The following is a 13,045-nucleotide window of genomic DNA, read 5'->3' as shown; positions in this document are numbered from 1 at the left end:
CCAAATGATGCCGAGCCTGAACGCCAAATTTGTGTGCTATAGGAGGGAGCGGAAGTTACCGGAACCGTGCATAGACTAATAAGTTAGTTAGAAGGCTGTCTGTTTTCTATATCCGTATTTATAATGAATGCATTTTTAATGTTTACAAAGGAATAAACGATCTCCATCACAAGCTGGGTAATGTTATTTGAATTTCTAATGTCTCGCGGTCATTAATTATTACAAACGTGTAATATTACATGTTCGTACGTCGACGTCCCTATAACAACTTGACCTCAATCCCTGGACCATTGACTATTCTCGCGTGATCCCTGACTACTCTCTTTTAAGATCATGGGGTGGCGAAATAGAGTCCCCAAGTCCCCAGTGGCTTGTTCTGGGTCTGGGTGACCGATACTATGGTTTAATATATAGGTCATCCGCCATATTGAAAAACGGAAGCCATCTTAGAGAGAAGCAAATTTAAATACTCGAAAATATAAAAAAAAAATACAGAAACACGATTAAAAACAAATGTTTGACGGTGTGTGGCATGTTTAAAATAACAACATTTAGATATATTAAGTATTGAATGTACAAGATATTTTTTAAAAAACCAACATCAATAAAAAGCTAAGCAAACAGAACAAATTGAATTGATTTGTGAAACAAACGTCGCACCATACCGTATTTAGTGTTTGGATTTGGTGGTGCTTATTAAATCTACATATTGTACAAACAGTCGGAACTGTACACAAAACAAACAATACTGTTGTCTTGTTCATATTTTGAATGAAATGAAATGAAATGAAGGGAGGTAGCTCCAAGTTAGGACATGTTTATTTGGCTTAGTATATGTGACATTAGTGACATTCACGTGTATTGAAAGGTACTGTGTCATGTTACATGAGGCCTAATAAAAAAATGTGTGGTTCCGATTATATATAATTATTTTATGTGTGAGTGTCTAGTTCAGGTAGTTATGTTTTCTGTTGTTTTCCATGTGGTATCTGTGTTATTGGTTTCTTCCCATCAGATGTACAGATTGAAAGAATAGTTTTATTGTCTTTTTAGTCAACTTGATGTCAGTTTACGCATCCACTTTTTCTGGTGAGACTTCACACAATTTTCGTGATTTAATTTTTTTTTCTCTCGAATATGTAAATAAAAAAGTGTAGGGTCAGCAGTGAAAAACTATGTGGAGTCGAATAACCGGAACCAAACAATGTTTTGAGGCCGCACTTGGACTAGTCTACAAAACGCCAAAACGTATAAACTCAGTTTGTGTCCCTTTTAAATAAATTCTCACTGTTAGGGTATTTTCATTCTGATTTATAATTCTTTATAATTCCACTAGTGATGTTTGCATTATGTTCTATGGTAGCTTTACTTGTAATACTCTATAACGCTCTTTTGATTAAGCCTAATTTAATTATTCAATAAATATGCAAATATTTTTCGTCGTGGCAATTAAATGTGAAAACTCTTTAGCAGCAATACTATGACGACATTTGTTACAACACATACTGTGAGGAAAATTACATTCGGGCAACCTTGTAAGTTAATTAATACTTTGTTTCTCGACCTGATCGATTGATAAGGTAGTTATAGTAAAGCTGGTTTATTAAAACCAGCAAAAGAATAAAATTGATTTAGAAAAAACCCACAACACCAGCGCTAGCTTTTCAAATCATAACTTTGTTATAACATGGCGCCTTCTAGGGAAAAGATATTAATTTTTTTTAAAGAAAAAAAACGAACAATAATAAAAAAAAATATTATTTTGACAAAAAGAAACAAAGAAAAAACAAGAAGTAAACATTAAACAAAAAAATAAATCTGTAAACAAATATGGTCAATTCCAAGCCCCCTGGGGTTTGGGTTGAGGTGGGGTTCAAATAAGTTTGAACAATTTTATTCTCTGAAAAAAAAATGCCTTTTTTTTTACATATCCTTAATTGAAGAAATATATAAGAATATCCATTGTCCTGAGAGAAAGTGATTTAAAACATGCGTATAGTATGAAATGTGAATCGTGTCCAGACATACCTGCTATCTTTATCTCTATGTTGTAAAAGTGTACTCATATGGGAGAGTAAAGCACACACTTTGCATGCAAATTAGATACACGATACTAAAATGGTAGTCAAATTGTAATTATTCATGTTCAGTTACAGATATAAGACCACAAAACAACAGCTTATAAATATATATATATATATAATATATATAGGCACAGCCAGTAACAAATACTGAAATATAGTTTATTCAACTCTATGTTTGCTGGGCACGGTTCCAAGAGGACAAATATGTATTATACTTATTCGTGTTGTCGTATTTTGTATTTTTCGCAGTTATAAACTAATTTTAACCTAGTTTTTTCGATGGAATCCACACTTTTATTCCATGTTAACATTATTTAATTCAAACATGTTTTTATTTCTTTCAGATTATTGTTGTTTTACTTGCAATGGTTTATTTTGATTTGATTTTTTCACAAACCAGACAGTTTTAATAATAAGGTTAGGTACGTGGTCTGAGGATATATATAATATATGGACAGTCGAGTCAGGAAAAAAATAACTTGAAGTCCATCCTAACTGAAATTTGGTTTTCATTATTTGACACACAACAACGTTTTTTGTTCCGATGTAATTTAATTTTCTGTAACTAGTGGAACTAGCTGAGAATTACATAAACGTATGTATGAACATCAGTACGACACGAGGTCCAACAGAAAAAACAGCAGTCACTAAACATTTTAATACCCATTATCACATCCTTGTTCTGTTAGATGTTTTCTCATCATATCATCATATCAGGATGCTGCGATCCTGAATTGCTGTAATCATATATTGCTGTAAATCGATAATCGACGGGGCTTGCAATTATTGTGTAAGTCGGAAATAGTTTTACAATTAGGTCTTGAAACTGACAAGGAAAGGTGCCAACGCAGTGAAACATCCGGAAATTGTTCCTCTTTATACATATTAAATAATTGCAATTTTAATTTCGAACAAACTACTAGCTGATGGCCATCTGTGATACTTCAAGGAAACATGGTGAAATTACGAAAACTGGAGTAAAACTACATATTAAAACTGCTATTAAACTACATATGGTAACAACATATTAGTTTCATTTTCATTTAGCTGATAGGTACTGTGTATACGTACGTGGTTCGGAGACATCTCTTTTTTTCGTAATGAGGTTATACTGTAGGGATGACAAGTCTCTCTCTCTCTCTCTCTCTCTCTCTCTCTCTCTCCGTGTGTGTGTGTGTGTATGTGTGTGTGTGTGTGTCTGTCTGTCTGTCTGTCCAATCATTTTCTCAAAAACCGCTGGCTCTATCAAAACGAACTTTGGGCTCACTCTTTTTCGGGTAATGGCTAGAACTGATTAGGTTTTAGTAAAAAAATCGTGAATATTAATGAGCTATTTACATACTGAATGTTTATGCGATCTCATCACTATTTCATCCTCAATTATAATTGAAAATCTTTCAGTTTTGAAACTGGATGGTAAGTCATGCTACATTGCTGAAGAGCCTCGCATATTGTCGTGACATAGACGCCTGCTGTCCTGACATAGAATGACCAGTGTCTATATTCTATATTTTTTGTTTAACTTGGCTCATGCATGGCATAATAAATATTATCAAGTCATCCTCAAAGAGAGAGGTGTGATAATTGTAGGATATATACCTTACATGTAGGGCTTACACACCTTTATATATATCCTTTGCTTTAAAAGGATAGCCCTGATAGAAAAATCAAATGTATGGTACCATAATTGAAATCACACACAAAGTTTACAATTAAGAACCTTGTTATGTATGTATGTATTTATTTATTTACAAAAAAAAATTGATAAATGTTACATGACAATATGAAAGTATAACTTCTATTCCTTGTACCTTGTGCCTTCGTTTGGAATTACTGGCAGATATATCATTTACGACTTTAATGCACAGTACAACTTCTGAACACGCCAGAATTCAGATGCTAGTTTGAAAGATCCAGGCGTTGCTTCCAATTATATAATGCGCTCACATGGGGTAGAGAGAGGTTTCATAATTGGACGAACGACTAAACCTTTCAGACTATTCAGACACGAGCCTGTGGCCTGTTTTATATTAATATTCTGAAGCTTGTACTGAAATACAAATTTTGTTTCTAAAAAAAAAAATTGAACAATACTTAAGACAAAAATAGATTTAAAAAAATAAAATCGGCCAAATATAGTTGTATTCATATAGGTAACACTGGTATGCTATGCTTTCTGCCAAAATGTTTGTACACAGCACTCCATGTATATGTACCAACAAGCACACCATTCTTTTCTTCCACATCTTCCACAACAACATTAAATGTACCAGAATGTGATTGTTCATCCTCTTTATAAAGTGAAAACAAATTTCAATCATTTCGGTCTTTAAAATAGTTGAAATACTTATTTTCATTTCACATTTGATAATGTTACACACTGTTACCCTGGGTTCCATATTCTGGTTCCAAAATAAATTCACTTTTCTAAAAGAAGGTTTTGCGTCCCTGTTACTCACTTTGATATGGTTCTGACTTTTTTCCAGTGGCTGGAAATTCTGTGTGAAGCAGTCATATTTACAAAACAGTAAGTTCTTTTGCTGTACAACTTCCACAACATTATCATTGCACATACTGGTCTTTTTCACAGTCCTGTAACATTGCATGTAGACAAAGTGAATAATGCAGTATGTTTTCATGACAAAATTTAAATGGATGCACCCAAAAATTGTCATTGTGATTAAGATTGTAAAAAATACACAATCATACACAAACCTGTGAATGCTATATGAAGATTTTATACACATTTCAGGGCACAAATGAACAAAAATATGACACTAGATAAGGTTTATGTATGTATTTACTCAATGAAAATAGTGTGAGAGGCTGATTTACTCAATGAAAATAGTGTCAGAGGCTGATTTGCTCAATGCAAATAGTGTCAGAGGCTGATTTGCTCAATGCAAATAGTGTCAGAGGCTGATTTACTCAATGCAAATAGTGTCAGAGGCTGATTTACTCAATGCAAATAGTGTCAGAGGCTGATTTACTCAATGCAAATAGTGTCAGAGGCTGATTTGCTCAATGCAAATAGTGTCCGAGTGTCAAATATGTCCCATATTTGTCCTATACTTGTCCCATACTGTAGGACAAAGACTTATTCCTCTTTCTCCCAACTTGTACTTATATTAGTTTTTAGTTGTGTACAAACAAATACGTCCCAGGAATAAAGGTGCACTAGCAGTAACTGGGGCATTATTTTTTCGATGAGATAACTAATTATATATATTCACTGAAAATTGTCAATATGGTAATAATCAGACACTGTACATATTATTTAGAGGTTGATTTCATCCATATTAGTGCGGTAAAAGGTTCTAATCATAATCGAGTTTGGGCACTGATTTAACGGTGTGGACCCAAACTTTAAATTTGATTGGATTTATTGTACGATATTAAGTATACCGCTACACAAATACATTTACCCACAAGTGGTTCAATACTGTTAAAGCACACACACACAAACAAACATGGTAGAAATTTCTTCCTTGTCTGTTGTTAAACGCATACAATATTACAAGTACATTTTTATATGAATTTTTATCCAACAAAACATTTTCAAAAATTGTTCCAGTTGCAGGAAGTGTAGCTTTAAAACGACAATGACTCAGTAAGAAAGCCAATTTATAGGACAACCCCAAGGAAGGCTTGATTAGAACTCCCGATACATCCATTTCACTTCTTTTCTCTCATGTTAAATATCCCTTCATTTCATCCCAGTTAAAATTAATAATTGATATATCCCTTTTAAAATATACAAATATCTATCTAGTAATATATAGTTTGTATAATTATACACTATTGGGATCCTCTTGAACATGGTTTATCAGTTCTTTTTGTTTAAAGAAATTTGATGTTTTAAATTCTATATTTTCTGGTTTGTCCAACTGTGATCCTGCTTCTGCTATATCGGACTGAATTTCTTTTATAAGTTCATCTGTAAAAAAAGAGAAAGTAGAAATATTCATTGGTTGGGATTTACAAGTGTATATAAGGGCCGGTAGCCAGCCAAAACAATTGATTTTCCGGTTCCAAGATGCACTGCGCGAGAGCACTTCGTTTATGTTGTTACATTTAGTCTTGTTTTGTCTTTATTACGTTTTAATTAACATTTTCATTAGGAAAATGACGAAAAGACATGTTGTTCTCTTTGATTATGAGTGATTTTATAGAACAAAGACTGAACGCCATCAATGAAAGAGAGGGATTTTATGCGTGAACACAGGGTACGGTCAGGTGACAACTATCCCCTGAGAAGCGTGTGCAAACCCCTAAGCGTGCACACAGTACATGGTATTGTATGCAGAGACACGCAGTGCATCTTGGAACCGGCAACAGGTCTATTTCTTGCTGGCTCCTTTGTCAGGAATTTGTGTTTAAAACTTCTTTGTTTCAACCACTATGTCGTCGCATTAATACAATAAGGTTGTATCTGCTATGTGTTGGGCAGTGCGTGTGCGTGTGTGTGTGTGTGTGTGTGTGTGTGTGTGTGTGTGTGTGTGTGTGCGTGTGCGTGCAGCTTTGTAGGGCTCTCATCATACATACGACCACCAACTTTTTCAATTTGACTTTAAAATGAGCAACAACCCTGCATTTGTATTTGTTTTTTGACATTCATAGTACATTTGTATAAAAGTAGGGGACTTCGCTACATCCATATTTAGCAGCTGTTAAACTCTGTAACTTGTCAATATTCAAATACTACACGTATATGGTTAATGCTATATGCTGGCACATAGAAAGGTAATTCATGCTATAGTTTGGCAACTGGGGGCGTTGTACACAGGGAACAAATTTCAAACAACAGCGTGCACCAGAATTCAATGTGATTAAAATTTGATGTAGGAATATAGCTTTATTGATTTCTTTATCTCCATTTCCTTCATACGTTTTATTTCATTTTTCTGGGATTGAGAAGAGGTGCTCACTCCCGCACAACAATAAAGACAACAAATGACTATAATACCTTAGCAAACAGAGATAAATAAATAAAGTAATCAAGCAGTATACATCTGGACCTACATGTATATTAGATTTTATCAAATTTGGCGACAATAGTTTTTTTTGTTATATTCATCATCATTTTATCATTTTTGTTTAAAACTGTAGCATGCTTTAACTGTTTCATTGAAAAAAGTCAATGGCATTTTAACTAGTCATGATAAACTTGGTGTATAAATTAAAAATCCAAAATAAATACCAGTCCTCATCCATATGACCACTTTAATACATTAACATCACAAAGTATACATGTACATTTCTATCTGACCACACACAAACAAACACAATGGCAATTCACTATGTCTCTCTTTACCCCAGGCCAATATGGTTAACTTGCCAATATCCAAACCCTCATTTTGCATTCCAAATTCAATATTTTTCATTCTCTGCAGGTAGTCATTCTCTCTCACCAATCCCCACTGTTGCCATAGGAATGTATGTGTGTCATGTCGGTCAAAGCATGTTCGGACAAACAGATTACAACTTACCTAATGAGTTAAAATTCTTTTCTTCTCTAACATACCCAACCATTATAATACTTAGAACTGAGCCATAAAAGTCATCTTCAAATTTATGCATTATATGTGTTTCCTACAATAAAACATAACATTGCAACAAATTTAATATTTTTTCTACAGATAAAAGAACCAGAATGGATAACAATGAGGGAGAGATGTGACATAAAAATCAAATGGTTTCCTATATTTTCAATATGATATTCATTTGACAGTACATGTAGGGATATGCTGGTCAGAGAGGAATGGAGTAACACAGGCAGCATTTATCAATCAATCAATCAATCAATCAATCAATCAAATTTCTCGAGCGCCAATTTCCAGAGCAATGTTCTGTTCAGCAACCCTGAATGGCTAAAGCACACCATATGCTTTGGTGAACATAAAGTCTTCAGTTTTGTTTTGTAACAATCCAGGTTGGAGGCTAGGTAAATGTCAAGTGCCAAAGAGTTCCATAGTTTTGGGGCGAAATATGAGAAAGAACGACCTCCATACATGACTTGTCTGTAATTTGTTGTTGCAAGCAATACATCATACAATCAAACATACTTTTGTTTGTTTGTTTGTTAGTAAATTTTACCTCATCATAACTTTCAGGAAAACACTGTATGGAACCTGTACAAGTACATTTTACATGTACATGTACATGTGCATTTGTGCAATTTATCAAACTTCAAAAAATGTCTCTCAAATGTTTCTGACAAATTCAACTCATGACTTGCAAATTTAATATATATTGACTGCTGATAAATAATTGGATGAAAGTGTCAGTGAAATGACAAAGTTATGATTGTTGTATTGATAAGCCGATGAATTATGTGTTGTCAACAAATTTAGTGTAATAAATCCAAGCACACTTAACAAAAGTCCACTCAAGTTCTAATAAATCTCAAACCATGTACATAGATAGATTACTAGACTTTATGTTCCTCCCCCCCTACAGTAAGCAGAATATCACACAATATTTGCTGGTCATGCAATGTAGAAACCATCACCTAGTAATTATTTTCATCAGTATATGGTAAATCGTCATTCTACTCCATGTATTACATATACAATACGCAATACTCCGGTTACTGAAGTTCCAACCATTTCTCCGGTAATCACTACAAGAGGGTGCACCAGATTTGGCAAAGTGAGGGCTAAAATTTGCGTCATGGCCACTGGTTGCATGAAGCAGTGAATGAAATGTGTGTGAAAGAACTCTGAATGTCCATAACAGTATTACAGTATTGGTTGCATGAAGTAATGAATGAAATGTGTGTGAAACAACTCTGAATGTCCATAACAGAGTATTACAGCAGTAGTTAGGCATGTTTTTGATTACTGGTAGTCACTAATAAAATAGTATTGTGGGGAAAAACTTAGAGAATGTGTGGTAAAACTAAGTGTCTGTTGTCTTGATACTACCATACTCTATTAATCTGGCCCTGACACTGGCTTGTGAACAGCACCCCTAGTGGCCAAACAATGAAATCTTTTATCTTTCCTATAACCGGAATATTGCGTATTGATAACCGTGTGGGTATTTTTTCTATATTCCTACAAAAGTTAAATTGTGAAGTAAATCAATGAATTACTCTCTTCACACTGTCACATGAGAGTGAGATCAACAAAATCATACCATTCCTACTAGTGTACATTTGGTCTGATAGTTTACATGTACATGTACCTGAACTCAGTTTGATGAGTCTTTTAAACTCATATGGCTTTTCAATTCAAGTACTTTTTTGTCTGCATATACAAACACAGATCATTGTCTTCACAACTATCAACAGACATTATGACAGCTACACATAACGCATTTGTTAGAGTACACATAACTCACTTACACCACACACAACTCGCACCATACACACATAACTCACATGTAGTACTCATAACTCACTTACACCATACACATAACTCACTTACACAGAACACATAACTCACTTACACAGTACACATCATAACTCACTTACACAGTACACATAACTGACTTACACCATACACATAACTCACTTACATGTACACAGTACACATAACTCACTTACACCGTACACATAACTCACTTACATAGTACACAAAACTCACATGATGGTATAAGTTACACCATACACATAACTCACTTACACCGTACACATAACTCACTTACACAGTACACATAACTCGCTGAAACATTATGGTATAAGTTACACCATACACATAATTCACTTACACAGTACACAGTATACAGTAAAAATATGTTTGGGGTCAGCAGTGAAAAACTAGGTGGGGTCAGGTAACCGAAACCACACAATTTTTTTATGGCCTAACGCCTTACATTACAACAAGTAGATTTTCCAGTTCCAATTTGATATCATAATAATGATAATACATGTAAGTCAGTCATCAGGATAGTGGACTGAATGCAGTCATTGTGTTGGAGACAAATCTATTATCAATAACCACAGACACTACACTACAGGGTCCACTGTTCATCTCCGACCGTTCCTAATCCCAAATGAAAATTGTATACTTACCATTGACTTTTTCTTATTTTTATAAAAAGGATTCCAACCAACACTCATCACCATTTTATGTACACTGCCATTATCCACCCTAGCCCAGCCATAGTAAACACCAGTTGTTATATCTGCTGGTAAGTTGTCAACAACATTTTCTGGAAAATTGGCTGAAAATGAAAATATGATTAACACTCAATAAATTCTTAATAGACTGTGTCTGTAATCATGAATATTCCATGAAATGATTACTTTAACAGAAATACGGAAATGATATGATTAATCCTTTCTCGGGTGGGCAGGGGGGGGGGGGGAGAGACACGTATCTGTTTTTACAAGCAAAAAAATAGAAGTTGGGAAAAATAGTACTAAAGCCTACAAAATGTATTGATATTACACTGTAGATATGCTCACAAGTATATACATGTACTTGATATAATTTGTAGCTATCACTATATAATAACCAACTTACTTTAAAGGTGGTAATGATTGTGTGTATGCAGGCTTTGACCCTATAGATCATTAGGCCTAAAAAAAATAATTGTTTGGTTCCAGTTACCCGACCCCCACCTAGTTTTTCACTGCCGACTGTAAACTTTTTTTTAATGTATTCAAGAAAAACCCCCCCCCCCCCAGAAATTGTGAAGTCTCGTGAGAAATACTGGATGCGAAAACTGACATCAACTTAATAATAAGACAATATAAAACTATTCTTCCAATCTGTAATGGCTGTACATCTCATAGGAAGAAACCAATAACACAGAGACCATATGGAAAACAATGGAAGACCTAACTACACACTCGCACATGAAAAAAAAATAAAAAAAAATAAAATAAAATAAAAAATCTACCTACCAAATCTTTTCTAAAATTGAGCATAATCAGAACCACACAAATTTTTTTATTAGGCCTTACATGTGAATGTACCTTAGTATACTGCAGGGTTCTCAAAGATATTTTGCACTAAAACATGAATAATTAACAACTACAAACATCTGACATACTTTCCATTGACGAAGAAACTTTGTGTAACTCTGCCTGCATTAACCACAGGGAAAAGCAAGAATAATCAATTTTGTTCTCACGATTTTCCGGATTTCTAATATTATTTTCTGTGTATTTTAAATAAAGTTTTAATAATTGTTTCCTCTCACTGCTTTTTTTTTCTATTACCTACCTGTTATCAATGTCTTATCAGAGTTTACCAGCTTTGTATTAAATAGTAGCTTGTTAATCAAGAACAAACTCACTGGTTATTTGCCCAATTAAGCATTACTAAGTGAGTGTAAACATCCAGTGATCAGATCAGTAGATGTTTACACTCACTGCTTACAACATGTTAATTGGACAATTAGCCCATGAGTTTCTTTTGGGATTAGTAATCTGCTAATTAATGCAATGTTGGTAAACTCTGATAAGATAGTGATAACAGTAGAAAATAGGGGGAAAGTGAGAGCAAACAATGTTTAAAACTTTATTTGAAATGTAGAGAAAATAATATTAGAAATCCGGGAGAACAAAATTGATTACTTGTCTTTTACCTTATGCATTAACCCTGGACCTCTCTTTATAAAAAGGGGTATGTGTACAATATAAGGCCAATCATGAAGGCACCTGACCACAGCATACCTCACAGCCTACAATGCTTTTATCAGTAAATCTATTGTAGATGTCTTTCTGCTGGCCTATACATATATTATATAACGAACTATCTTCGTTAGTGATTTAGAGCAGACTAAATTTCCAGGTGTGAAGCCCCTGTAACATGTGACTATAATGTCATATTCCATATGGAAGGAATTAATTTATCTCTTGCAGTGTTTACACACAGTGGTGGGGTGACAGTTATAATCATCATACATCCATGTAGTGCACTAATACATCATTACATGTAGAGCTGTACACTTTGTGTTAGAAGAAAACAGCAGTGCACATGGATATTTTCACTACATTAATTCTTACTTGTCTGTGATTATTTCAAAGACAAATTATATGTGATCAGAACATGGATGCATACAAATATTACATCATAATCAAGGAGGTGGGGCAGACAGATATATGTAGGGATAGAGGAGTGTAGCTGGGTTCCCTCTGCCTGTGAACATGGATGTATTACTAGTGCTAATACATCCATACTGTGAACATCCAAAATTTTACTGGTAGCCATTGTACATGTTGTAGTTGGTGTGTACTGCCACTACAAATTTGCTTTCATCTGTTTCCCAGGACAACATCAATCTATATTTCAATATATATGTACTTTCCCTCGGTTTTTGTTAATTAAATCAACTTATTATTCCATGAAAAAAAATCACGATTCTCAAATGTGGGTCAAAACTGTGTCGAATGTAGGGCATTCGCGAGGCGAGGTGACCGCCGTGTCCCGTCCCAAGTGTGATGCATGGGAACACAGATCACTGTGAGAGCCTGAGATCATACGTCAGTTTAACCTTGCATTAGATCGGGGACGTCGTACTTTTCTGGTTAGAGTGCAAATTTGGGAAGGGATAGTGATTGTAGGCATGGAGTACCACGGACTGGACAGGGCGTTGGTGGTGAACGGTAATCTGCACACGCGGTATTCAAATGTCGTTCTACTGTACTTTCACCAGGAAATCCGGAAACGTACCGACCACAAGAAATCTCTTACCTGTAGGTATACCTAGTTCTTTACTTCCTCTTCCAAAACCTTTGATGACTTCCCCACGACAGAAGTAAGGCAGTGGCATCTTCATTTTCCCATACAGCGACCCGAAGCGAATTGATAAATGTACAACTGGCGATACCGGAAATCGTCGCAACATGCACAACATCGATAGTGCGTTTTTTAAATGTCAAAGGTCGAAAAAGACCCTTTAACTTTCTTTGATATTTTATTCTATTTTATTTGGGCAACAACTACCCATTTGCAAAATTCGGTAATCTTATCCGTTCTTGTACTTTTAATATATTATGCTTGGGT

The 13,045-nt window shown here is 34.6% G+C and overlaps 1 protein-coding gene across 1 annotated transcript; it reads right to left on the bottom strand.

Annotated features, from left to right (window-relative positions):
* Window positions 1-3,872: 3,872 nt before the first annotated feature.
* LOC144447425 (riboflavin kinase-like) lies at window positions 3,873-12,899 on the bottom strand. Its single transcript, XM_078137446.1, has 4 exons — window positions 12,734-12,899; window positions 10,102-10,253; window positions 7,574-7,676; window positions 3,873-6,021 (listed from the first exon to the last, which is right to left on the bottom strand). The coding sequence occupies exons 1-4, from the start codon at window positions 12,894-12,896 to the stop codon at window positions 5,876-5,878; spliced, it is 564 nt and encodes a 187-aa protein (XP_077993572.1). The 5' UTR covers window positions 12,897-12,899; the 3' UTR covers window positions 3,873-5,875.
* Between the last annotated feature and the right edge of the window lie 146 nt (window positions 12,900-13,045).

This window comes from Glandiceps talaboti, chromosome 16, assembly GCF_964340395.1.
Source record: "Glandiceps talaboti chromosome 16, keGlaTala1.1, whole genome shotgun sequence".
Taxonomy (NCBI): Eukaryota; Metazoa; Hemichordata; class Enteropneusta; family Spengelidae; genus Glandiceps; species Glandiceps talaboti.
This window is presented reverse-complemented; position numbering and strand designations above follow the sequence as displayed.

Coding starts and splice junctions, on each gene's coding strand:
- LOC144447425 (XM_078137446.1), bottom strand. CDS start 12,896: ATGTTGTGCATGTTGCGACGATTTCCGGTATCGCCAGTTGTACATTTA. Junction 10,254..12,733: donor AGAACTAGGTATACCTACAG/GTAAGAGATTTC, acceptor TTTCATTTTCAG/CCAATTTTCCAGAAAATGTT. Junction 6,022..7,573: donor AAAGAATTTTAACTCATTAG/GTAAGTTGTAAT, acceptor CTTTTTTTACAG/ATGAACTTATAAAAGAAATT.